At 36.0% G+C, this 27,851-nt stretch overlaps 1 protein-coding gene across 4 annotated transcripts in view; it reads right to left on the bottom strand.

Annotated features, from left to right (window-relative positions):
• Window positions 1-81: 81 nt before the first annotated feature.
• Window positions 82-27,851, bottom strand: part of Hasp (Hig-anchoring scaffold protein) — a 64,896-nt gene continuing 37,126 nt past the window's right edge. For 2 of the 4 annotated variants that reach the window (XM_013310321.1, XM_013310324.1), the window contains exons 4-32: window positions 16,934-17,006; window positions 16,656-16,762; window positions 16,241-16,432; window positions 15,675-15,851; window positions 13,593-13,775; window positions 13,196-13,375; window positions 12,923-13,042; window positions 12,725-12,836; window positions 11,585-11,754; window positions 10,919-11,010; window positions 10,737-10,849; window positions 9,449-10,417; window positions 8,893-9,119; window positions 8,340-8,453; window positions 7,864-8,029; window positions 6,845-6,924; window positions 6,371-6,553; window positions 6,117-6,264; window positions 5,236-5,274; window positions 4,354-4,532; window positions 3,734-3,878; window positions 3,403-3,521; window positions 2,968-3,130; window positions 2,704-2,864; window positions 2,433-2,606; window positions 2,131-2,325; window positions 1,776-1,946; window positions 1,046-1,190; window positions 82-408 (exon numbers count right to left, since the gene is read on the bottom strand). In XM_013310321.1, the coding sequence (XP_013165775.1) occupies window positions 114-408; window positions 1,046-1,190; window positions 1,776-1,946; window positions 2,131-2,325; window positions 2,433-2,606; window positions 2,704-2,864; window positions 2,968-3,130; window positions 3,403-3,521; window positions 3,734-3,878; window positions 4,354-4,532; window positions 5,236-5,274; window positions 6,117-6,264; window positions 6,371-6,553; window positions 6,845-6,924; window positions 7,864-8,029; window positions 8,340-8,453; window positions 8,893-9,119; window positions 9,449-10,417; window positions 10,737-10,849; window positions 10,919-11,010; window positions 11,585-11,754; window positions 12,725-12,836; window positions 12,923-13,042; window positions 13,196-13,375; window positions 13,593-13,775; window positions 15,675-15,851; window positions 16,241-16,432; window positions 16,656-16,762; window positions 16,934-17,006 (5,192 nt within the window). In that variant the 3' untranslated portion in view covers window positions 82-113. The remainder of the gene's footprint in view (window positions 409-1,045; window positions 1,191-1,775; window positions 1,947-2,130; window positions 2,326-2,432; window positions 2,607-2,703; window positions 2,865-2,967; window positions 3,131-3,402; window positions 3,522-3,733; window positions 3,879-4,353; window positions 4,533-5,235; window positions 5,275-6,116; window positions 6,265-6,370; window positions 6,554-6,844; window positions 6,925-7,863; window positions 8,030-8,339; window positions 8,454-8,892; window positions 9,120-9,448; window positions 10,418-10,736; window positions 10,850-10,918; window positions 11,011-11,584; window positions 11,755-12,724; window positions 12,837-12,922; window positions 13,043-13,195; window positions 13,376-13,592; window positions 13,776-15,674; window positions 15,852-16,240; window positions 16,433-16,655; window positions 16,763-16,933; window positions 17,007-27,851) is intronic. The other 2 variants (XM_013310322.1, XM_013310323.1) reach the window with 2 other exon arrangements.

Genomic DNA, 27,851 nt, shown 5'->3' with positions numbered 1-27,851 from the left:
AATACATTTATATCTGGTTATAAATTAAAAACAAAAGAAAATAATATTGAGCATTTGTACGAAGAAAAATTAGACGCCATTTTGTTTTAATACCACTAAATTAATAATTAAAATTATCTTTCATAATCTCTGCGTAATAATCTATTTACTTTTGAAATTCTATTTTTATATGTTTCAATAGACGCTCTGCGGAGTAATCTAGTTGCAGCAACTCGTGTCATGGCGGCTTTTAGACTCTGCGGTGTCAAGATGGCGGGCGTTTCGCGCGTCCGCAAGATGTCTGGAATGACACTGACAGCGGCGTCAGACAACATGGCGTCGATGTCACCATTCAACATGACGGATTCGGATGATGTGTAGTTTGTAATCGGCGTACATAATGGTATAGCGTTTGACCATTTTCTATTCCTGAAATGTAATTTTTTCATTAGTCATACTAGCTGTCGATTACGTCACCGTCCGTCCGTCTTCTTCTAGACTGTGTTCTACATTTATGTACGCCAATTTTTCTGGCATTTATAATAGTAAGATTAGAAGTAAAATAATTATAATTTTACATTTAAAAACCAGTAATTTTTATGAATCTACTTCTTTTACCCGAGTGACTTAAAGGAGTTTTTCTCTTGTACATACAACTAGTTTTTAAGAATCTCAGTTATATTATTACCGCCCATTTGCCTCTATTAAAACTGGCTATAAGACGCGGTATTTTGTGCCAATTTGATGTTCGCCATTTTGGCGCTGATGGTGGCGGTGGAGTGGATACGAACTAATAATAAAGATAAAATTATCTGTCACGTAACATCAACGCGCGTATAAAACGTAACCAAGCAAAAGCGGTCACATCCAAACAATCGCCTATACATTTATAGACATCTGTGTTACTGCTTGTAGAATAAACGACCAAACAGATTTTGACAAATGAGGTTTTATTCTATCGGTATTCGTTAACCTAGTATTATAAATTGTATTCAGCCAGGCTTTTTTCGTCTGTTAACTAAATAAATCATGTTTTTCTATGTACATAAATTATGAATAAACTTACTTAAGACATCGTAACATCGGTGCTCCTTTAATCCTGTATCCAGGCTCGCATGTGAAAGAGACAGTCTCTCCTATCTTGTAGTAGAACTTGACAGACGACATGCGACCTGATATTGTCGTTCCGGGATATGTGCACGCTTGCGCACCTTTGTAATAAATTTATAGGTTTAAAAGCCAATTTGATGTTAGGTTATGTTAGGTTAGGTTACAGATTTTATTATGATGAGATGTTTTTTTAGGTTAGAATATGATGGCCTGTAGTTTATATATTTTGTTAGTATATTAGCAATTACGAAGCCAAACACACAGACAACACTTAGTAAAGAAAAAGCACTAGTTAAAGCCTTAATAGAAGCGATGTGATGAAGTTAAATACAGAGATTTTGAAAATTCTCCGGAAATATTTAACATTGTTATATGTTTTATGATCTATTATTTAGTGTTATTAAATAGATAAATCTGTGTATAAAACATATCGTCATCCTTGTCATTATCTTTGACAAAATAGAGATAACAATATGTTTTAAACGGTTTGGTATCAGAAACCCACGGTTAGTTAGTTGAAACAAGATGTACTTAATTAATTTACAAAGGAAGTTATTAATTTGTAACTAATAACGTTACGAAAGACTTGATGTTAGTTTATGGGGGCAACATAAAATAAAGCGATAGATTAAAATGCTGCGTTGTTTCAAATACATTTATTTCATAAGCGTTAATACATTACTCACAAGTGGGCGGCTTGTCGCTCCACCGGCCGCTGTCCTGACACACAAGGATGGGTCTGCCGTGTAGCGTGTGCTCTGGGTTGCAATGGAATTGGAGAACGTCACCAGCTCGGTACGGCGCGCGACCCAGTACGTAACCTGATGCAGGCGGAGGGAGAGCTGGACAGGATACCTCTGAAGAAGATCAAGAGAACAAAATGATCATTAAGAAGGATGATATACATTTCTACAGAAATTATTACAGTATGGTCTCAAAGACCAACGTCTTGCGACTTGCAAGCCAAGGTGTTAGAATGATTGGTCTTCTTTCACATAGTTTTCCAGCCACATTTTATCTCATATTATACAATGTACCAACCTTTACAAACTGGGAACGGCTTGGACCAATCAGCAGCTGGTAGACACACAGTCTCCGCGGCGCCGCTGAGCGCCCAGCCCGGAGCGCAAGAGAATGCGGCCCTGCCTCCCACGCCTCGGGAGACCACGGTCACCCGCGGCCGCCGCTCGCCCTCGTTGAGAGGACTATCGTGGACCACATCACCACATTCTACGCCTGAAGATAAAAGTTCTTTAAAAATCAAAGTCTTTTCTTCTTAAGTGTATGCACAGACATTCTCGGGTAATTATATATACTTAATATTAAGTTACGAATATACTTGCTTTCACAAACAGGTAAGGGCGCACTCCAGTTGCCCGATGCCCTGCAGGTGAGCACGTGGGCGCCTAGCAGTGCGTTGCCGTTGGCGCAGGAGAACCTGATCTCTGTACCTAGGCGAGTCCCAACACCGCTGGCAACTAGACCTCTTCTGATCGGCAGGGGTGGGCAGTGGACATCTGGAAACAAAATTAGTATAGTAATTTATTTCATTAAAGATATACAAACACTTCAATTTACTGAAGTAAATGGAAGATAAAAAAGTTGCCTTGTTACCTTCGACAATGATTTCTACTTGATGGCTCTGTCGCGCGGGTGTCTCACAGCGGTAAATGCCGGAGTCCTCCTTCACCGCGCCTAGGATACTGAGCCGGTACTCCAACTGACTATCCCGCCCTGGATCCGTCGTCCAGCCTTCTTGGTACTTACGTTCAGGACTTGAAACAACAACGTACAATCCACGTGAAAGTGTCCAAGGGAACAACTTGGGAGTGTCAGTTCACTATCAGAAAGTTTCCTTCAATTTACCACTATACTTACTCTGGTATGTAATGCGTGACGTTCCACTTGGGATTGCCGAATCTCCTCATCCAAAGACATTCCATGTGAAGCACTGTGCCTGGGTAGATGAGCAGTTTGCCGTCGTTGGTCTGAGCGATAGGACCCTGAGAGTGCCGGAACAATATTGTTGGGGGTTTCTCCACTGAAAAAAGGGTCAAATATTCCTTATGACAGTCAGAGGAAGAATTAGACACCTAAATTGTCAAAATTAGGTGAGCCGACACAAAAGATCTTATCTTACAAACCATATAATTTGGGAGGACCAAAGAAAGTGTGGTTGGATTTCGTGAAAGAGAATATGCGTAAAAAGGGAGTGGATTTAAATATGACGGCTGATAGAGATGTATGGAGGAGTACATACTGTGCGAACCCTACGTGGGGATAATGGCAGGTTGATGACGTAATGCAACTTACTGGCATAATCATTTTCTTGGTTCAGACCAAAGCATGTCGGTTTAACTCCATCCCATGTACCGCCTATGCACTTCCTAGTTTGGGACCCTGACATTGCATATTTTCCTATGTCGCTACATCTGAAATTATTAAGTTACACATGAATTCTTGAAATAGAAGAAGTCCTCATCATGTATTGCATTAATATATACATATTTTTTTAACAAAATATTTCTGTCAACCTTTCATCTCTTTTTGAAGATTGAAAATTAGTGCGCAATTTAAGTTTTGTTTCGTTTTACAACGGAACAGAGTTTGTATTTAAGTAAAAGGGTTTCTTGTGCATTTGTACCTGGAAATGATGACAGATCCAGGTGGAAAATCAACAGTTTCTGTGATTTCTAGATCATTGAAGAAGGACACGACGTGCGGCTCCTCATTCCTGAATGTACAGCTGTTGTTGCTAAGTAACTCCTCGCTTTGTGCTTCTAATTCTTCTGTAAAACCATAACCAACTTTACTTCTTACTATTATGAACAATTTAAGAACTATATTAAATGTCGTCAGTGGGCCTAGCATGAATATTTGTGACAAGTGTCATCGTTTCGTCTCCGTAAAAAATTGTACTAAATTTTTAATGTATACAAAAAATCTTATATTAATTTTTACATAATTCACAATGACAATACGAATGCGCTTGTCTCAAATATTCGTGCTAGGCTCAAGGGACAGAGATGTATTAGGACATGACGTCAACCATAAACAAATTCATTAGAATTATATTAAATGATAAGAATGGACGTAATAGTAAGAGGTTGGCACACAAATAGAGTAGAAAATTCACATTTTTCAAATAAGGAATTCAAAAATTCTCAGTTGTCGTTGAGAATAGTTTGTACAGTCAGCGTCATAAATACTGACGCTGACTGTACGTTGTCTGGTCGTTGATTTTGAATAACGCATACCACTTACCACAGTTAAAGCTTTTGCCGACCCAATCACCATGTTCGCAAATCAATTTCCAAGTCGTCTTCTCTCCCATGATAGAGGCAATGCATCTAAACGTTATTTCTGTACCGTGCGGGTAACCTTCCAGACCTAAAGACCCATCTACTTCTGTTCCATCTCGGTATACCAGTGTACCTTGTACCCTAAACAATATTTGAAAAATTTGAAAAGATATTAAGAATTCATAGACTTAAGTTATCACATGAAAGTTCCTAAATTAAAAAAAAGAGACATGGAAAATGTTGCTTGTTTCCATAAACATGCACTAGACAAAGACTTTAAGACAGCAAAATAACTTAAGCCCGGCCAAGACAGAGAAATTAAAAAGCAAATATACAGCCAATAATAACACAGCTGCTTAAAACTTTCTTATAAATTCGATGATTTAAAAATAACATTAACAATTACTAAGCCCTGCTATCTGAGGATTTCTCTATATCGTTATAATAACGTTTAATTAGAATAGAAAGAAATACTGATTTCAATGATATGAATTTGAAAGTCAAATCGATATGATTATTATATTATTTAAAATTTCGTGAGACATTATTATGAACTTAAAACAGCAACACACACGTATATTTAAGCCGGTGTCGACACCAACTAGTTAAAGGCCATTGGGGGCCACAGGGACGGACTAGGACCGCGAATTAATCCTAGTTCGACTCAATAAGGGCCCTCGAGGGCTCCAAATTAGTTGATACTGACACTAGACTATCTATAAGTGAATGCAGTCGTTTTTATTTAGTCGAGATGATTATTAATAATGATGTTAATGGTAATCTATAGACGATGATTCGAATAAAGAACAAGTTAAGTAAAATTCCGAACCTATAAGGCTCTCACCAGGGCTTGGCATCCCTGACCGCCTGGGTTCCCTTCAGTCTTCCCAGTCAGCAAATAAGAAACGCAGACTCTTTGCAAAAATATTATTTTTTTCTTGTCCATCCCATTTTTATTGGATGTATCATGTATCAAGAAGCAAACTGTGGTTTTCACGGTACTTATTCAATATAATTACATTTCATCTTCATAAACTTAGGTTCGAAGTCTCGAGATTAAACTTTACTAGACCACGACATCAAATGCGGATTGACTGACTCCATACGTTGTTGTTGCAATGTTTTTCTTCGCCGTAAGGATGCCGGATTAGTACAATTTGCTTCTCAATAATTTTGAATAGTTAAGTAAAGCAAACAAATAATAAATTAACAAAATAACGCGTCAAAAGCATAATATCAATCGATTGCTTATGATTCAATGATATTTTTTTTATAGGCAGCAGGTTAGTTGTCACAGATAAAATAAATTGTAATGAGGTGTAAAGAAAATAAAAACAAAATCAAATCACATCAAAGCTACAATGAAAGCACGGATACATAATGAAATTGTGTACGGTTAGTTTCCACTGTCATAACGTAATAACCATTTTAGCAGCAATATATCCATCCCTATCAGTCTCTTAGAAAACAACAGAGATTATTGTTATTCTTTTGTTTAACGACAGTTGAAATTCACGGATATCTAGAAATCTTTTCTGCCAGCATTTAGAATTCGAAATATAGAAGAAGAATAAGATTTCATCATATTGTTATCTCTCAAAATCTCTTTGATGAAACAGAGACAGACAATGTGCCAATTAAAGTATCACAGTAGAAATCGATAATAAGACACAGAAATTCAAAATTTCGTAATCTTGACATATTTTATTATGGAAAATTGATTACCTAGCTGGTGGTCCGCATTCCAGGACAGGTTTCCCGTGTAAGTCTGGTTCTAATTCGGATATATCCTCGCGAACTATATCTGATCCACTTTGATATTCTGATGTTGGTCTCGGTCGAGTCAGATTCGCTGCGAATAGCGAATACGAACCTTCTTTCATTAGTAATAATAAAAAAAAAAGTCGACTTTGAGTTGAGTTTAGTTAAGATATTATTATATCGCTTAATAGCAATTAAATAAACAATAAGTAACTTACCTAGAGGTCTACAAAAATCATGAACAGTGGGCTGCAAACGACCTAGATGACAGTTCAGTGTGGCAGGTGGAGATCTCCCTGGTTCACACGATATGTCCACTGATGACGCGTGGGCGACGGTAAGTCCGGCCCTGTAGCCCGCCTCGTACGTCGCACCGTGCAGTAAGGGAAGTTCACAGGGTGCTGAAAATTATTAAAAAAACGATTAAAAGAAAGTGAAACGAGAGAGTTATATCATACTAATATCATAAATGCGAATTGGTTGACTTCACACATATCTTTGAATTTCATCACGATGTTTTCCTTCACCGTAAGAACGTCGGATAAATGTACATATGTAAAGCAGAAATCGAAAAACACATTGGTACATGGCATGGGATTCGAACCCGAGACGTGTAGATTGCACTTCAAGTGCTTGACCCCTAAGCCACCGAAACATGTTTTTTTTAATTAAAATCAATAATTTTAACTTACCAGCAACGCATTCTGGCATACTGGTAACAGCCCATTCTCCCAGCCAACATCTAAGATTGGTTGGACCTTGAACGTTGTACCTAAAGATATATTATAAATTAATTATGCAAATACTATACAATTTAACAGTGGTAGAGCCCGCTTTAACATCTTCGCATGAATAGTCCCGGCTCGCCCGGTGAAATACCACGACCACACAAAAGACACGCCTCAAGTGGAAGCAATTCCGCGTTTCGTCTGATGAGTGTGCGTCCCGGAGACCTAATTTAGTCCTCTTTCCCTTCCCACCCTTTTTCTTATAAGGAAAGGATGGGAAGTGGAAGTGGACTTTCCGGATGAGAGGATGCATGGAAAGGCAAAATATTTTCTTTCTGTGCATCCTCTCCTCCGTCGATTAAAGGTAGGCAACGCATATGCAATTGCGTATGTCTTTGGGGTCACTTCGCTATTTCAGCGATTTCAGGTGGCCGCTCGCTCGTTTGCCACCATATGATATAAAAAATATAATAATATACAGACATACTAAGAATAAAAATATATATTTCAGTGCTAATCTCTTGCCCATTTCTAAAATATCCTTATAAATAAATACCAACATTCTTGAAAAGGAATTCCCTAAGAATGTATAATTCGCGGTAATGTAGGTTCTTGCAATTTAGATAGTATAGTCAGTCCGTTTGGAAGACAAAACTTTTAATTAATTGAATAATATTACAGTGTAGTACGTAATCATAATCAATACATCGTTGTTAGGACAGCGGCGGCGTCCCGGCAGTCGTGCGCGTACGCGTGTTTACAAAGTCAAGGCTCGCGGCTAAATAAGGGAACGGGGGAACTACGGCGGGCGCGCAGCCGGGCGGATTGCCGGGACGGAGGCGGGGCGCGCTCAGTTCGTGAGGTGGCGTGATGTCGACGCGGTGCTATAATAGCCGTAAATCTCCCGTTTTCGCGGTATCCAATTTCAGACAAACGTACAAATATTACAATGATAAATAACATTTTTTGTTGTTATTACGTACCCATATTCACAAGAGAAATGTACAACTTGTCCGTTAGGTACTGGGTCTGTTTCATTCAATTCTTTATCTTCACCATGATTCAGTCCAAGACTTAATTGTCCAGGTGCTTGACCATCCGGGGCCATTGTATAAATGCCATATTCTGTAGTCGGCACGTGACATGGAACTGAGAAGAAAAAAACAATAAAGAGCGGAATAAAATTATTAGATGATTAGTAATTCTATGATGCAAATGTGCTTTAATTCAAATCTAAGATGGTATAAAAATTAGAAAATAACTAACAAACTCTAATGAATTTATAATAAAGTGCAAAAATATTCTAAAAGTATGTTAAAATTGCTCAAACGTTACCTATAATAATCCTAATGAAATAAGAATAAAATATTTAAGTATATATGTTATTGAACAGAAATTTATTTTTTATAATTTTATGTTATGAATTTTTTGAAATTATGATTTGTTACAGTTTACATACGGATTTCACATTTCGGTTTATCCGGCTTCCATCTTCCTCGAACACATTTTGCTGTTGCGTTCGCATCTAAATTCAAACCGTATCCTTTACCGCACGCAACACGAACTATGGTACCTAAAAATATTATAATAAAGTTTCATTGACTACAATCTATCCCTGTTTTAAATTTCATCTAGATCCAATCAGCCGTTATGGAGTTACGTGGTATATGCATCCATCTCCCCAATATTTAGTAACCGGTTAGATGAAGTGCATCTTAAAGCGATTTCATAGCGAACTCCAACAATATATGGAACTGACGCGAGATAATCACGTGACTTATCGAAAGTTACTGTCAAGTCTATACATTTTTAAAGTTCCTTATGGAATAGCTTCGGAGTGTTAGTAAGAAAATCTGTAAATGTGGCAGTGTATTGACGCAACACTAGCCGTACTAAAATGTCGACGTTTGTGTCCCCTCACTATTCATTCTGACGATAGTTTTGTGCCAAATGATACTAACTAATAATCTCAAAAAGGAGCGAATGTATTTTGTTTGGTCTGTGGTACTTACCAGAACTAAATGTATTATTTGGATCGCGACCATATTTTACAATCTCTATATTCACATATGGATCACTCTCTATTGGTTCGCAAGGACTTTTGGGTCGTCCTTTCTTTCCCTTTTCTCCATTCTCAGTTTTATTTCCTCCATCAGTTCCATTTTTATTATCTAAAGTTTCACCTTCTGTCAAATTTTCAGATTGAGTTCTTGTTCGACCACCTTTACCTTCTCTGCCCCTATGAAATGCAAGGATATACAACTTTACTGATATGAAAACGGCTAAATACTCACGTATATTCGTCCGGTGGCGGCACCGACTAGTTTCGAGCCCATCGGGGGTCCTTCATCAGGTTGAATGGGACTGGTACTCATCCTGATGAAGGGCCCCCGATGGGCTCGAAACTATTCGGTGCCGCCGCCGGACGAATATACGTGAGTGTTTAGCCGATTTTATATATCAGTTTAGTATAATGTCTCAGGAAAGTTTGAATAATTTGATATAAAACTTTATCTATCTTGTATTTGGTTTAAATGAATTTTAATTGTTACAAAAATAATAACCTACGTTTTTGGTACACTTGCAGTAGTTTGATTTAGTCTGTCTGTTTTTCTGCTAGTTCTTTTGTCGCGTCTTTCAAATATATTGCTTACATCTGTGGAATTAGTTCGATTGTTTTGTAAAGGTATGACGGACATTTTATTGTCTTCTTCATTTGATGTTTCATTTTGTTTGAGTGGTAATACTTTTAAAATATCTGTCACTTCATGATATATGCCTGATGTTTTAGCTATTGGACTAACAGTGAATATTTCTCTTTCTATTTCTTCTACATTAATATTACGTTTATATCTTGATGTTTTATTTTTAACAATCGTTTGTACACTGGTTTCAGAACTTTGTAAATCTATATCTAATTCTTTTTTGATTTCATCCGTATTATTTTGATTTGAAAATCTTTTGTGTCGTTTATCTACATATCTATCAAAATACTGGTGTTTTAAAGTATTAATATTGCTTGTCATGTCTTCTTTTGTTGCTAACTCGTGATCCGGGAATAATCCTCCTTTAAGGATTGTGATATGTGATGATTCATCATCGAATTCACCAGAATCTTCATATTCAGATACATCTTCGTGATGAACAACGTCATCATCTTCTGGTTCATATACAGGTTGATAGGAATATAATCTGTGTCCTATTGGTTCACCATGTACATTGTAAACAGTGTAAACTGCTGTTGGGAAATTTTCTTCATCATTTTCAACATCAGATCCGATCATATCATCTTCTTCAACATTAAGATCCAATTTCTTCATTATTTTAAAATTTGCATGTCTTAAAGTTGGTTTTTGTGTATCATCATTGTATTTATTATATAATTGATTGACGTACTCTTGATTAGGATCAGTTTGACGACGAAGATTGTTGTAATATTGTCGTAAATAAGTAGATCTTCTGTGTCGTATTTCTGGTTCTGTTATTGATCTACGTCGACGACTCCATCGGATTCGTGGATGTTGGTACAAAGTACATCTGTAACAGTATAATTTTTATAAATCTAAAATAATCATTTCGTTATGAGTGCTAACTTAGTACAATGGTAAAGCAATGTTCATCATCATCAGCTCACTATACATCCCTACTGAGGGGTTCCACCTAACCTAAATCAGGGTTGACTTCAGATATAAGAATTTCTTCGCAGATATATGGAGTCTGCGTAACGATGTTTTCCTTCACCGTAAGAACACTATGGATTCATGGCGGGATTCGAACCCACGACCTGCAGATTACTAGTCAAGTGTTTAACCCTTGAGTGACCGAAGCTCTATGTTAGTGTAAACTTTATACATACTTTGGTAATTCTCTTGGACTCCAGTGACCGCCGATACAAGTCGCGCCCGGCGGACCTTCAGATAATACGTAGCCTTTCTCACATTCGTACATGATTTGCTTATTGTTCACCACCTATTAACAATTCATCAATCAAATTTATGACGTATAACAATGATACCAAGACTCAATTTTGATCCTTACCTTTTTAACATACGGTCTGTAATCATACAACCCCATGTTGCCCACTAGGAACACTTTCCCATTTTCTATGTATCCAGGGAATGGACAAAATACTGAAATAAAGAAAATGGTATTGTTTTGATAATTTCTAGGCTATAGTGTGTTTAAGATAGATTAGTTTGATAACTGACGCCTATAAAATATAGAATAAATTTTGTATGAGGATTAATGTTGTACTTAATGGACGGTTGTCATAGTGTCGGGCCGTCGCGCACAACGAATAATTGTGAAGTATCGAGAAACGGACTTGTGATAAAATTAATCGAACAAATGGGTACTATAATTTCGTTAGTCATTAACCAATGTATCGGACAATTTATTATAAATTTATTTTTGTACGTCAATACCGCAATTTTTAGTTTAATGACTTCTTTATTTATATCGTTGTGAAGCATAAAGTAGGAATAGAAAGAAATAAATTATTTATATTGTAATTCAAAATCGATAATCACGAAATTTTCGATTGCAAATTCTATTAGAACAATTATCGAAAATCGATAATTTCTTAACCGATTTTACTCAACCCATATCTAGTGAATTGTCAACTAAATTACCAAACTAATCTATCTTAAATAGACACAATGAGATGGTTTTTTATGTATTAATCCTGAATATCTAAGCTTATACCTTCCTCGCATTTCGGCATCTCTCCGCTCCAATTGCCAAAAGAACAAACAACTATAGGATTTCCTTTAAGCTCAAAGCCGTCCTTACATCGAAACCTTGCTTTCATTCCGTGCTCTGTTTTCGGAGCTATCACCATTCCGTTCCTTGGAAATTTTGGCATTTTCTTACATCTGGTATTAAAAAAAACACATGTAAGTCATACTAGGATGGATTATTCCTTCCATTTTTATGTTACTAGCTGTCGCCTTGACGCCGATCAAGCGGTATTAAAAAAAAAAAACTTAATTAGTAGCCTATGTGTTCTTCAAAACTCCGTTCTACGTAAATGCGAATTTCAGCGAATTCCGTTGAATACCTTTAAACAAACATCCATCCAAACATTCGCATTTATAATATTACTAAGATTCTGATGAACGTAATGGAGCCAACTGAAAACCAGCGTGTGTAGGCCCCGTCCCTGCAGACGCGGAATTGGCTCTTATTAGCCGACTTCAAAAAGGTTATCAATTGTTCTTTATGTTATTTTTTATGCGTGTTACCGTGTAACTCCGCTCCTGGTGCTCCGATTTTGAAGATTTTTTTTTCTTCGAAAGGTTTTGTTTTTACATTTTCACAAATCTATGCTGTATTATTTTTCTCTTGACTTCGTTTTCTATGTGTGTTCTTTACAATTCCGGACAATAAGTCTTTTTTTTTATATCATAAGGTGGCAAACGAGCGAGCGGTCACCCGAAATCGCTGAAATAGCGTAGCGACCGTTGCCCATAGGCATACGCAACTGCACATGCGTTGCCTACCTTCAATCGACGGAGGAGAGGATGCACAGAAAGAAAATATTTTCCCTTTCCATGCATCCTCACATCCGGAAAGTCAACTTCCACTTCCCATCATTTCCTTTAAAAAAAAAACGAGTGGGAAGGGAAAGAGGACTAAATTAGGCCTCCGGGACGCACACTCATCAGACGAAACGCGGAATAGCTTCCACTTGACGCCTGTCTTCTGTGTGGTCGTGGTATTTCACCGGGCGAGCCGGGACAATTCGTGCGAAGATGTTAAAGCGGGTTCTACCACTGTTAAGTCTAACTTTAAATTTACTTTTAAATATTCCTTTTAGGTTTATTATGCAACGTGTGACCATACCTTGCAGGCTGACATCTTGGTATATGCGTCCAAGTTCCATTATTGCAATTAACTGCTACATTATTAGATGGAAATTCATAATTTTGTTCACAATCCACTAAAATTACTTCACCTGAAAGAAAAAAAAAATATGATCAAAATAAGAATCACGCCATCTATTGGTGGACTGTACGAAACTTCTGACAACTTCTAACAAACCGTGTTGCACCATTGTCGAACTGCCGACAATCTGGGTGACCTCCTGCGTTGTGTTGTCTTCTGTTCTGTTCTCTAATCGTACAACTCTGCCTTGAGATACATGAGGAACGACGCAGGGAGCTAAAATATATTAGTAATTATTAATTGCGAGGCATTTTCATGGCTGGATGTAGGAAACATCGGTCTTTGTTGACCCTTGGAAATACCTACATCAACTTCTTATATATTTTATGGATGTTATCGACTAGATTGCCAGATTTTTTAGATATTTACCCAAGCATTTAGGTAGAGGATGACTCCAAGTTCCATCACTCTGGCAGATAGCTGATCCGTTCCCCTCCATCCGCATGCCGTCCTGACATCTGAAGATAATAGATGCTCCTAGTCCCGTCCCAGAGGATATGTTCTCCAGCCAACCATTCCAGAGAAGACCGGGATGACCGCAGTTAATTTCTTAAACAAAAGGGATAGATGATTCGCTTATTGAATGAACATTAGAACAGAAATTATGCTCAACTTGTCATTAAAATTGACCGTCGCTTTTTCCGGAAGTAGAAGAATAACTGAGCATAACTGACTTTAAGAGTTCAAGCTTAGTTCCAAAATGTTCTAGTTTTGTAGGAAGTGTTAGTTCACAGCAGATAGCTTTATAAAGTCAGTGTTAACCCACCTTTACACATAGGTTGTGCTCCTGACCACTTCTTGTCAGCTCCGCAGCGTCTTGTCGCGTCTCCTACCAGTCTATAGCCGTATTTGCATTCATACGACACCACAGAGTTGTATGCGCACGATGTATACACCGCTTTCCCATGACGAGGCGCCTCAGGCGGCGGGCATTGCACCTGCGTGACCACTAGATGGCGACACATGTCGCTTTAAAGTAGCTCAAATTACAATAGATGGCGCTGTTGTTAATAAGCTTTATTATTTATAAATTTGTAGGTTATGTTTTTAGATTTTGGGTAATAACATGCAAATAAGCAATACATTCATGCAAAGTAAATGAAACAATAATTTATTGTTTACCTTTATTTTACTACGGCACAATACAATGTAGATTTAAGAAGTTTATTACAATGAATCTTTGCTCGCTTTATATCGAAGCTTTAACTACGTTAACATCTACATAATTTAAGCTATAGGCAGTTATTAGTTTTTTTAACATGTTCAAATTTTACCATGGCCATGGATAAATTTATTAATTTCCAAGAAATTCACAGGATTCGAAGGACTAATTAATAGAATTTCAATAAAACAACAATTCTATGGATTATTAGTAACAAGTTTAAACACACTACGTAACGTAATCTATTCAAACTGTCCCCTTCTCTCCTCCTTCTGTACAGCAGCAGGAAAGGAGAAAAAAGATGTTTTAAAAAATTTTATAATAAAAAAATGACTTTTTCATTGGATATCCCACTTTATAAAGAAAACATTAGTAAATCAAATAAATAAAAATACCACAAAGTTAAAAAAGAAATATTTAAATAAAGAAGAATTAAATCGATAAGTTAGAAATAAAACAAAAGAAATTAATCAGGTTTCTAAGACTAAAATCTCTGTATATATCGTCATCCAAGTTTTATAAAGAGATTTTAATGTCAGATACCCACGGTTAATAAAGATTTGAATGCAGTGGGAGATCCTATAGACAAATTGCATCATGACAATGGTATTGCACTTAATGATAGCCATGATAATTTGTAAAATATCAAGCGTCATGCCACTATCCTGATAACATTTATACATTTAATCCACGACAACTGGAAAACCATGCAACATTCCATAAAATTAATAACGCCATTGAAATCTGGCAACTACATTGTCACGAAGCAACGCCACGAATACGCATAATCAGAATAAGAAAATTATAATGATGAGTCTGTGATATATCATCTAATTCATTCAATAGTTTGCCTGACTATATGCCTAGTCTAGTCTAGGCCTAGTCACCCCCAAACAGGGTAGGTTCCGAGCCTCTTAGTTGGGACGTATGAGCTGACGATGATGACTAATAGTTTGGATTCGAGTTAAGGCTTTAAAGGTCCATATTTAAAAAAAAATAGCACATTATTTTGTTAATTTACTAATATTTCTTGTACCATTTTAACTAAGTTCTACGCTTATGATAGCATATGGTTTACGACAATAGTCAAATGGCGAGATTCGAACTTTCAACCAAGTGAACGGAAATCCGTACCCTTAACCATTAGGCTACTGGTGTTTCTATAAAAATCATTACTTCCAATTAGGGATGGATTCAGCAAGGTAGGAACAAATGGTTGCTTCAACGATTCAATCGTTGGCTGTTTTTCATTTAAACAATTGAATTCAAAGTTTTGCATAGAAAATTATTTTTCGTCTTTTCTTCCATTCTTCATATCTTTGCTTATTTAATTTATGATGTTAAAAAAATAAACTAGTTTTACGATTAATTGAAAAAAGGTAATTAACCGTTTCGTTTTATTAACGCGAAATACTCAACGCCCATCTCCTTCCAATGATTTTTATACATCATATTTTATCCAAAATATAGTAGTTTTTAAACCATTTACTAGTTCTTTTAATTTCACATCGATTACTTTCGTTGTTCGCGTTGTTTTCATAACATTTCATTTCAATAAATTTAGAGGCAGTAACTATAAGATATCTTTGACTGTAAGTTCTGTCTTTTTTAATTTAGTAGCATAATACAGTCATCAGACTCATCATTAACATACAAATATTATATGCGTTGTATATCTGTACTTACGGACACATGTTGGTAATTCTTTAGGTGCCCATGCGCCATCAGCCTGACAGTAGCGCTCCGCCTTGCCGACTAATTCGAAGCCCTGTCCGCACTGGACGACAGCTCGGCAGCCGAATGTATGGCAGTCAGCGGTCACCCATCCGTGAGGCACGTCGCCTGGTTCACCGCAGGAACGAGCTGTGAAAACAAATTGGTCAATAGATTGTTTTCAAATTACACTTATTTTGTACTTTAAACGTAGATAGTAGGTCTAGAAAAAGATTCCTTTAACTATATCATCCCTCCTCTGCTAAATCAACTTCCCGTTCCTATCCTTCCTTTATTTGATGAAAGTGGGAAGGTCAAGAGGTCCAGAATGGACCACGGTGCCCACACTCATCAGACAAAACTTGGAATTTATTTGTCGAATGCGAGCTTTTCAACTGTTTGTTTGGTTATTGTAAACTTCAAGAAGCGAGCGTATCATTTTCTCAAAAGCTGGCAACGCGTGTGAGGTTTGTCTGATATTGCTGACCCCGGTGTACACGCTGATAGTTTGCCCCCTTATAAAAAAAATCATAACTTACGTTCGCAGCTGATGTCAGGTCCATACCAGGACGCCTGGCCGTCAATAGCGAGGCATTTAGCGCGTGGGAAGCCGTTGGTGACGTAACCAGTATGGCAGTTGTATTGAACTGTGGCGTCAAGGTCAAAAGTCGCCTGCTCTGGTAATGCTGAGTGACGCGCGTGCTCGATGGTGGGAGGCTGGAGGCAGTAGACTGTGGAGGGTTTAAACAGAAATCAGTCAATATGTGATATGTAAATAAACACAAGCTTCCAGTTTAGTAGTAGTAGTTTACTTTAGAAAGTGCGCGTTTAATTTGGTTGGTGTTATTTCAGCCACTCATTCATTTAGCTTGGTTGCATTTAAAAATCTCTTTTTACCAAGTTACATTGTACATTTCGAGGGTTAATCCTAGCTTATGTTTGGTTATATCTTACTATTCTCCTTGCATGCGGGCGGCTGTCCGGCCCACTTGCCGTCCGCCTGGCAACTGCGGCTCTGCAGTCCCACCACGTGGTACCCGTGCGGGCAGGAGTATGTAGCCCTGGTATATAACAAACGTTATATAAGATTGTAATCGAAATAAATAAATGTAGTTGGTAAATGGCTTTTTTAATTAATAAATAGAAAGAAATAAGAAATAGACATAATATAAAATTATTTCGTTCTACAGGATGTTTCGTATTATCAAAGTGATGTTTTAATAATTACTAACTTGTTGCCAAACAGACGACCAGACACGACAACTTTTCCAATTTCTGGCTGCTCCAGTTCAGGGCATTCACGATCTGGAAACAAAATATATGGCGTTAAAATTGCACCGTAAGTATAAACAAATAGATTAGCAAAAGCTCAAAACTTTAAACGTAATATTTAGTACAGCGTATAAATGTATCATAGTAAAGATATGGATGGATTATATGAAAGAGAATATCCAATAGCAGAGTTAACTGGGGCGACAGTCTACGGCGCCGAGCACAAGGGGGCGCCATCTGAGACGCACAAAAAAGAATCAGGCGCCGCAAAAATGTCGCCCACGGCGCCGGAGAAGTTAAAACTGACCCTGTTATCCTTAAGAAGGGAGTGAATTCAGTTGATAAAAGAATGGAATAGTATACGAGCTAACAGTAAGGAAAAATACAGATGATATATTTATTAAAAATAAAATTATTAAACAGTCATTTAGGATTATTGAAAACATTTCATAAAACAACAAAACTGTCATTGTAACAATGGAGTTTGGAGATCGCTGGAGCGCGAAATGAAAAGATAAATTAGACGGTAACATTACAAAATGGCCACCGGGGAACATTCAACATTTATTTGAATTATAACAATGAATTTATTAGCTTTTTTTCTGACAAAAATTAAAAAGTTTGAATGTTTTTTTCATGCTTAAAACAATATCGTTCGTTGCTCACAAATACTCGTATTTTATAAAGACTATCTTCCTAATATTATAAATGCGAATATTTGGATGGATGGATGTTTATTAACAGAACGGCTGTATGTATCTTGCTGAAATTTGGCATAGATGTAGAACATAGTCTGGAAGAACACATAGGCTACTTTTAAAATTCTTTTCTAATTCCGCCCGGACGTTGTCGCGGGCAACAGCTAGTAAGTAAATAAAGTAGGCTAAATAAACAACGAATAAAGTAAAATAGACACGTATAATTTAATTACGTAATGGACAGTTGTTTATGCGACAGTAAAATGTAACACGTCCCTCGGGAGTTGTAACACAAATGTAACATTGTTTGGAACACAAAAAAATATATTAACACATTGTTTTAGAAACAGATCCGTCTTGCATTTGTGAGTAGTAGAAAGCCGTTATCTTTTGTTATCCTTATGGGTTACGTGATGATAACACAACTGTTATGATTGAAAAAAAAATTTCAAAATTTTGCTAAACTTTTTTCAGTTACATTACATCTATTAAAGTCTTTCTTTTAAAAATCAAACTTTGTTATTTAAAACTAAACGAGCGTAATGAAAAATGCTTCAGCCCTCATAGTGTGTTTATCTATATATATAAAAGAAAGTCGTGTTAGTTACACTATTTATAACTCAAGAACGGCTTTACCAATACGCCTGAAAATTGGTGAAGAGGTAGCTTAGAGCCAGGAGACAGACATAGGATACTATTATTTTTTTCGAATTTATGCCTTGAAGAGCTGCTTTTTATTTAACTTAGTAATATTATAAATGCGAATGATTAGATGGATGTGATGTGGATGGATGGATGGGTGGGCTACACTAATTAAGTTTTTATACATAACCACGCGGACGGAGTCGCGGGCGACAGATAATTTAAGATACAACTGACAATTCACTAGATATGTGTAGAGTAAAATCGATTAAGAATTCTTTCGATTTTCGATAATTGTTCTAATAGAATTTGCAATCGAATACTTCGTGATTATCGATTTCGAATTAAAATATAAATAAAATTGTTTCTTTATCCTTCACAAGGACATAAAGAAATAAGACATTAAACTAAAAATTACGATATTGACGTACAAAAAAGTTTTTTTATTTATTGTACGATAGCCAAATAACTGTAATAAATTCAAAAAAGTTGTAAAATACCTTATAGTACCCATTTGTTCGATTAATTTTTATCACAAGTCCGTTTTTCGATAGTTCACAATTATTCGTTGTGCGCGACGGCCCGACACTATGACAACCGTCCATTAAGTACAACATTAATCCTCATACAAAATTAATTCTATATTTTATAGGCGTCAGTTGTCAAACTAATCTATCTTAAATAGACACACTATAGTAACATATTATATAATTTAATCCATAATAATATTTATTTATTAACTTTAGTAAGCACCTAGACCTCAGTACTCAAGTTACATAATTCGCTGCACAGAACTGTCAAGTTGTAAAGTTTGCAAGTAACTTGAGCAGTTCCAGATTCTCGTGTCAACGAGCAGACTATTACTAATTAAAGTTGAGAACTAACTTGGACGGCTACTTCGTGGCAACTTAAGTTGACAACCGCGTTATCTGGTCGAACAATATTTATATGTTCACTAGATGTATCCCACGACTTCGTCCGCACGGATTTAAAAAACCTTAATTAGCCTATGTATTCTTCCAGACTATCTTCTATATATATGCCAAATTTCAGCAGGATCCGTTCAGCCTTTTCGGAGATACGTTCTAATAAACATAACGTGTACGTTTAGTTGCGTGGATGGATGTTTGCTAGGTATCTCTAAACGGCTGAACGGACCTCGATAAAATTTTGATATAGTCTGGAAGAACACATACGTTACCAATTAAATTTTAATTTCGTGCGGACGGAGTCGCGGTCGATGGCTAGTTATTTTATACGTTGTGTATTGCAGCTGTTACAATATTTGCTTCGTTGCACTACTGTAACTACACACAAACACATCTATCTCAACTTTGTGCAATGTGTACAAACAATTGCGACGAGAACTTATGTTTTGAACTGCAAACTGCAACAATATTACATAGCGAATAGTCCCGGCTCGCCCGGTGAAATACCACGACCACACAGAAGACACTCAAGTGGTAGCAATTCCGCGTTTCGTCTGATGAGTGTGCGCCCAGAAGGCCTAATTTAGTCCTCTTTCTCTTCCCACCCTTTTTCTTATAAGGAAAGGATGGGAAGTGGAAGTGGACTTTCCGGATGAGAGGATGCATGGGAAGGGAAAATATTTTCTTTCCGTGCATCCTCTCCTCCGTCGATATAGTAGGCAACGCATATGCAATTGCGTATGTCTATGGGCAACAGTCACTTCGCTATTTCAGCGATTTCAGGTTGCCGCTTGCTTGTTTGCCACTTTATTATATATTAAAAAATACTGTGTTCTACATCTATACCAAACATCGAGATTATAATATTAATAGTTTTCATTCCATCTCTTATTTATTGGTACAATACAATTTATTCCGGAACATAAAATTCAATGGACGTGTAACATTGTAAAACGTAAAGCCTAGGCGTTCGCTAAAGCCTTCCCAAAGGCTTTGTGAGTTTCAACCGTTTTATTGTTACAAATCTCTCTCTAGGGTTTACATTGTTATTTACATGTATAAATAAACCTATTGTTCTATATTATTTCTATAAAAATGAAAAAAAAAAATAAGTTTGAAAAGTTCAGTTGTTTTTCGAAATCCGAAATTTACATGGATGTTTGTTAGAAGGTATCTTAAGTACAGCTCTTTGAATCTTTATGAAATTTGGCACATAGACTGAAATAACAGCACTAATTAGATTTTTTATAACAGAAGGGGCAAACGAACAGCGGGAACACCGAGGTGTTCAACGACGCCCATGGACATCAGCAATACCAGAGAAACCGCAGATGCGTTACCGGCCTTTGAGATAGTGATAAGCTCGCTTCTTGAAGGACCCTAAGTCGTAGCGGTTTGGAAATACTGCCGAGGACAGACCATTCCACAACGCTGCTTGGCGAGGCAGAAAGTTTTGCGCAAACCGCACGGTTGTCTTACAACGTTGGCACAGCATCCCAAAGTGGGTCTTAATCTCCGACACAAGTTTTTTTTTGTGACTGATTAGTCTCAGCCTTGAAGAGGTATTTACAGCTTCACCGGGTTGAAGTGGCCGAGCGCAGATGGCGCTTAGCCTGAACCTTGTTTACCGACATAAGAGTTCGCTATTATTATTAAGTTGTTTTAATTTCGCGCGGACAAAGCCGCAGGCAACAGCTAGTATAGTGATATAATAGTACATCTGTAGACTTTTAATATAAAACGTTTTAAGTAGAATATATATTTTCACCGCTAAATAGCATCGGGTTTTAAAACTTTCCGACTTGACACTATCTCCTATAAGTTATTATAACTTTGTAAGTTGTTTGAAAAGATTTTCCGAAGTAAAGAAGTCGTTGTAGATAGTCTGTGCGCTGATAACTCGTAACTCGTATTTCACACTTCTTACGTGGAAATGTACAAAATTCATACATACATTTTCTGTTTTAGTCAAAATTAAGAAGAAAACCAAAAGCGTATTAAATAGAAAAATTACATAATGTACATATAAACCAAAGTAAGAGCAATTTCCAGTAAATTAATCCAGGTGGCTCAAAGGTTAAGCACTTAACTTGCGATCTTGGGTTCGAATCCCGTCATGTACTAATGTGTTTTTCGATTTACATATATACATTTATCCGATGTTCTTACGGTGAAGGAATACATCGTGATGCTGCAAATATCTGCGAAAAAAATTAAAGATATGTGTGAAATCAACCCGCACTTAGCTAGCGTTGACTATGACTTAGTCAATCCTAACTAAGTGTAGGCTCCGAGCACCTCTGCGGGGACACTAGTCACACATACATAATCTTAAGCACAAACAAAAGAAGAAACAGGAGAGAAAAATACAGCAACAAGGACAGTCAAATTGGATTGGTATTTTCCAGCTAACTTTTAAAACACACTACCGCCATCTTTTGAATAATTAATGAAACTTCAACTTAAAACTATACTACGAAATTAATTTTCTTTAAGTAAGAAAAGTTATTTACTTCTTATGAAGGAACTATGAAACTTTGGCAGTAATTTACGCGTATCTTCGTCTACAGCTCGTCTACTTAAGTTGAACTTTATTTCATTTCTAACTTCTCTATTTAAAGATAACGTTTCTCATTCAATAACCGTGGGTTTCAAAGACCAAAATGTATAGAAAACATATCATTCCTGTCATTATATTTGACAGTTCAGAGATACCAATATGTTTTCAATGGAAAATTTTGCCTCAGAAACCCACGGTAAGTGACTTATGTCTCATGCCTAAAAATAGACACCATTGTCGCTTTCTGAGCTCATAATCTCCGTTCGAAACATAATGTTTTTATATGACGAAATGTTTTATACAAATATATTGACCTCAGAAAACAACGTAGGTCATTTTTATATGACGTAAACGATTAACCTATGTGTTCTTCCTCACTACATTCTACATGCATGCCAGATTTCAGCGAGATCTGTTTAGCATTTCTGTAGATACCTTCTAAGAAACATCCATCCATACATTCACATCTTACTATCTTACTAAATCTTACTTATATTATAAATGCGAATGTTTAGAAGAATGTTTGTTTGAAGGTATCTCCAGAACTGCTAAACGGATATCGCTAAAATTTGGTATATATGTAGAACATAGTAGGGAAGAACACATAGGCTATTAGGTTTTTTTTTAATTCCGATCGGACAGAGTCGTGGGCGACAGCTAGTTTATAATATTGGTAAGCTAGAAATATTGTACAGGATAAAGAAATATCTTTTCGAAAGCACATTTCTATTATCGTTGTATCGTGAATCGCACAACTTTAGATGGAATATTTCCTTTGTTGTGCGACATTTTAATATCTTCATGTCGCATCTCTCGCGTAAAGTTATAAATCCAATATTTTCTTGATTTATAGCTTCGTAAAGAAATATAAAATACAAGATAAAGATTAAAAATAAATGTTCTCGTTTTTTTCGTTTAATTTATTGTAGAATTCTACATAACATTGTATACATAGGTAGAGACTAGCTGTCGCCCGCGTCTCCGTCCGCGTGGAATTAAAAAAACTATTAGTCGCAGCGTAATGTTATATAGCCTAAAGCCTTCGCCTATAAATGGACTATCCAACAAAAAAAGAATTTTTCAAATCGGACCAGTAGTTCCTGAGATTAACGCGTTCAAACAAACAAACTCTTTCGCTTTATAATATTATTATAGATAAAAACTTTTTATTTACGGCTATCTATAACAGACTATTAGGTATGAAATTACAATAAAATTTTCAATTCAAACAAGACATTACACAGTACACTTAAGCATATTATGAATGGAACGGAGATGGTTTTGTCTCTACAATTGTTTACTCTGTGCAGTTGAACTCATTAATTTGTTTACAGCGGAACTGCGCTGTTGAAATTGCGCATAATTAAAATGTCTTTAAAAGGAATAGTTTCATATCTAAATACTATTATATAAAGTTAGGTAACCAAATCATCAATCAAAAAATCAACAAAAATCATAAACTGTCTTCCCCTGTGTTACGGTGTTATTACATTTATAAAATGATATATAAACACGGCTAAACACTCACGTATATAAGTCCGGTGGCGGCACCGACTAGTTTCGAGCCCATCGGGGGCCCTTCAGCAGGATGAGTGGTACTGGTATTATTTCGCGGACGCGGCCCTCAGCTCACTCGAGGGCCCCCGATGGGCTCGAAACTAGTCGGTGCCGCCTCCGGACGTATATACGTGAGTGTTTAGCCGTTTTAATATATCAGTCTAGTATAATGTCTCACGAAAGTTTGAATAATTTATTACATTTATGTTAAACAGTCGCCCGCGACTTTGTCAGCGTAAAATTTAAAAAAAAAGAAAGGATGGGATGTGGAGGTGGACTTTCCGGATAAGAGGATCCATGGAAGGGAAATTATTTTCTTTCTGTGCATCCTCTCCGTCGATTAAAGGTAAGCAGCGCATATGCAATTGCGTATGTCTATGGACAGTCACTTCGCTATTTCAGCGATTTCAAGTGGCCGCTCGCTCGTTTGCCACCTTATAATATAAAAAAAAATATAATTTTATGTAACTTTTTATTTAATTAGACAGTTTGTTAAATTGCATTTAAATAAATAAGTTTCATAAACAAGTTAAGTTTGTTATAATGTTTTTTGTCAAAACAACGAATAGGATTAACTTGAAACAGCGTTTTATCGCAGGAAAAGTTAAATGCTGTAAAACCATTGTTTGCTTACAATTAAGTAAAACAAACAACGTTTAAAACTCTTTTAATTCCAATTATTGAAGTTAAAATTTATGTATATTTCTGTACGAATTTTATACTAGCTTTTACCCAAGATCCCGTCCGAGCAGAATTTAAATAAAAACTTAATTAGTAACCTATGTGTCCATCCAGGTTATATCAAGTTTGGAAGATACCATCCATCCATCCATTCAAATATTCGCATTCATAATATTAGTAAGATTTAATGTACAATTTTAAACAGTAAATATATTATATTAGTTAAATTTTTATACTTTACTTATTTTAGATTTTTACTTTTAATTTTAAACCTTTTCGGTTAGATATTGTTATAAACTATCTCATTAAGTTTTTAATTTAATTCCTATTAAGTTTATGATAGAGCGGCGTGTAAGGTCGTGGGTTTGAATCCCGCCATTTACTTATCCGACGTTCCTACAATGAAAGAAAACATCATGATGCTTTGCACATATCTGCGGAGTCATTAAAAAAGATATGTGTGAACTCAACCAACACTGGCTTGACTATAGCCTAGTCACCTAACCTAGAGGGACCGGAGCCCATCATTGGGTACGTATAGCTGATGATGATGATGAATTAGATTTAAGCACAAGGCTAGCGCGCCACCACAGGGCCTTTATGTAAACTCATGCCTTGATTCATTGATGATTGATTAACGTATACATGGTGTCCCAAAAGGTTACGTAAATACGAAGGGGGATGATAGGGGTGGTCACAAGGGTCACCAGAAAAATAAAATAAAAATTCCCCTCTGGGTATTAAAAAAAATAAATGGCATTTTACACCTTCTGGGGCAATTTTAATTTTCTTTAAAATCTTTGTTTGTTGTATTGTTTTTTTTATTTCATATTGATAAAGAGTTATTGACGATAACATAATAGCTTTTTTTTAAATGTAGCAATATTTGTAGGTCATTGGTTACAAAATTGCCCGAGAAGGTGTAACATTTTTAAGTTTTTAAAAAATGCCCTTTATTTTTTTTAATACCCAGAGGGGAATTTTTATTTTATTTTTCTGGTGACCCTTGTGACCACCCCTATCATCCCCCTTTCTATGTACGTAACCTTTTGGGACACCCTGTATACTTCGAACCTTATGTAATAACCTATTATACTATCGGGGCTTAACCATTACATAATTAGCATATAAATACATTGTATATGATCTACATCGGTATTGCTGTGCTTATCTCGCAAACACATACTTCAATATATATACAAGATTACTGAGATAACGTCTGTTTATTAATTCTATCGGTACACAATATGTTGTAGATAATCTTCACTAAAACATATGTAGTTATTCATATCTTACTAATATTATAAATTCGAATGTTTATATAGAAGTTTGTTGGAAGGTATCTTCAGAATTGCTGCATGGATCTTGCCGAAGTTTGGCATGTAGGACATAGTCTGGAAGAACATATAAGGTAGGTAATTGAGATGTTTTAATGCGCTCGGATGTAGTCGCTGGAGACAGGAGTTATTAATATTAAGCTGTACTTCAAAGACTCCTTTGGGATGATCCTGTTCTTACTAATAGACATGTTATCTCTAGAGAAGATAATAACTACAAGTATATAAAAAATAATTAGTAGCCTATGTGTTCTTCCAGACTATGTTCTATATGTATGACAAATTTCATCGAGATTCCTTCAGTCGTTCTGTAGTTACTCTCAAACAAACATCCATCTAAACATTCGCATTTACAATATTAGTATGATACTCGTATCTTATTAATAATCAAATTTGATAATACTAATTTAGGTAAAAATTATTTAAACAAGCTTAAGTATATACATAACATAAAATCGTTTAAATATACCATATATACAGCGTGTCCCAAAATTCAACGATAAAACGGTTATGGTATGTAGCCAGATCTATAACTACAATTCGATAACTATCTTTATATCTTTATATATATATAATTTTTCTGTGAGTGTGTATGTCACTGAACTTCTCTCAAACGACTGGACCGATTTTGATGAAATTTTTTGTGTGTGTTCAAGGGGATCTAGGAATGGTTTAGATTCACAATTTTCAACAAATATTAACTTCATATTAATTTACTCAAATTAAAGACGTGTAGACAGGACAACGTCTGTCGTGTCCGCTAGTATATATGAGTATATATAAAAGAAAGTCGTGTTAGTTACACTATTTATAACTTAAGAACGGCTTTACCGATATGCCTGAAAATTGGTGAGGAGGTAGCTTAGAGCCAGGAGACGGACATAGGATACTATTTATTCTTTTTTTTTTGCGAATGTTTAAATGGATGTGATGTGGATAGACGGGTGGGCTGGGCTACACTAATTAACTTATTTATATAATCACGCGGAAAGAGTCGCGGGCGACAGCTAGTTTATAATATTAATTAGATACATTCCCTTTATGAATAAAGTTATTAATAACTTTAATGTTGCACAAGTTACAAACTGCAACAGAGTAAATACGAATGTCGCATAAATTCCAAATTCAAATTTAATTAAATTACGCTCGCTACAAACTCGTTTGTCCCAATAAAATGTCCTGTAGTGCAGCATTTAAGTGCATAGTTTGTTGCGGTTTCACAACAATTATGTTACAAGCGGTCGCCTGCGACTAGAACGATGACGAATATACGAATTAAAAAAATTATTTGCCTATTTGTTCTACATCTATACCCAATTTCATCGAGATCCATGCAGGTGTTCTGGAGATAACTTCTAACAAACATACATCCATCCATTATTCTGGTCAAAATGTGTTTTCAATAATGGGACATAAATTTGATGATACTTGTCAAGATGTAAAAAGAATTCAAGATCTTAACTTATTGGGATAGGCAGAGATTATGAACTTCCATTCGGTATGGTGTCTTGTCAAATTCGCACTTATATGTAGTTTTTTTTCTGCCACTTTTTCTTGACATAAACTGAATTTTGCAATGAGTTAAGACATAAAAGAATCACAAACGTAAAAGGATATTAAAGTGAAATTCATTTCCCGATCGCGACTAAACGACAGTAAACTTGTGAAAGCTTAACGACCCTGAGCTTTTAGACAATTATCGCGAAAGCTTTGCCCCATCTTTGCCCAGACTAATTTGCAAGCCAACTAAAGCTCTAACTAATCGCTGGGTTACCAAACTTTGGACAACGGAGACAATATTAATACTACGAGATTTGTTTAACACGAACAAAATTACCATATTTTACATTAGTGTATGGAATAAACTAGCCGTCGCTCGCGACTCCATCCGCGCGGAATTAAAAAAATAAGTTGAAATTAACTTATGTGTTCCTCCAGACTATGTTTTACATCTATGCCAAATTTCTTTGAAATCTGTTCAGCCGTTTTGTAAACATTCGCAACCTTCAAACGTCCATTTATACATGTAAACATTCGCATTTATAAGTAAGCTAACTTAAAAAAAAAAACTTTTACAAACCTACTAGTTATTCCAAACTTTAATTTATCTATGATTACATTCAGATCCAATCAGCAGTTTTTACAGGTACAGGTATGTAGTTTCAAATATCTAGACTTCCAAACGCTCTTTTTAATATTTAAAGTCAGATTAATATCTAGACCAAAATAAGCTATTAGACAGCACAAATAGGTTTGTATCAGACACCGAACATCCCACATCAATTAATCCCGCTCTGTGCTTTGCTAAGTTATGCCGGTAATTAAGTTACGTTGTTACTTAGAGCTAACTTAAAATGTACTTTAAAATAATTAATGCTTTAAGCTACAGAAAGATTCATATTATATTTATTAAACGACTAACTTGCTCAAGACTCTTTATATCTTACTAATATTATAAATGCGAATGTATAGAT

This window comes from Papilio xuthus, unplaced genomic scaffold (genome assembly GCF_000836235.2).
Source record: "Papilio xuthus unplaced genomic scaffold, Pxut_1.1 DF827756.1, whole genome shotgun sequence".
Classification (NCBI taxonomy): domain Eukaryota; kingdom Metazoa; phylum Arthropoda; class Insecta; order Lepidoptera; family Papilionidae; genus Papilio; species Papilio xuthus.
This window is presented reverse-complemented; position numbering and strand designations above follow the sequence as displayed.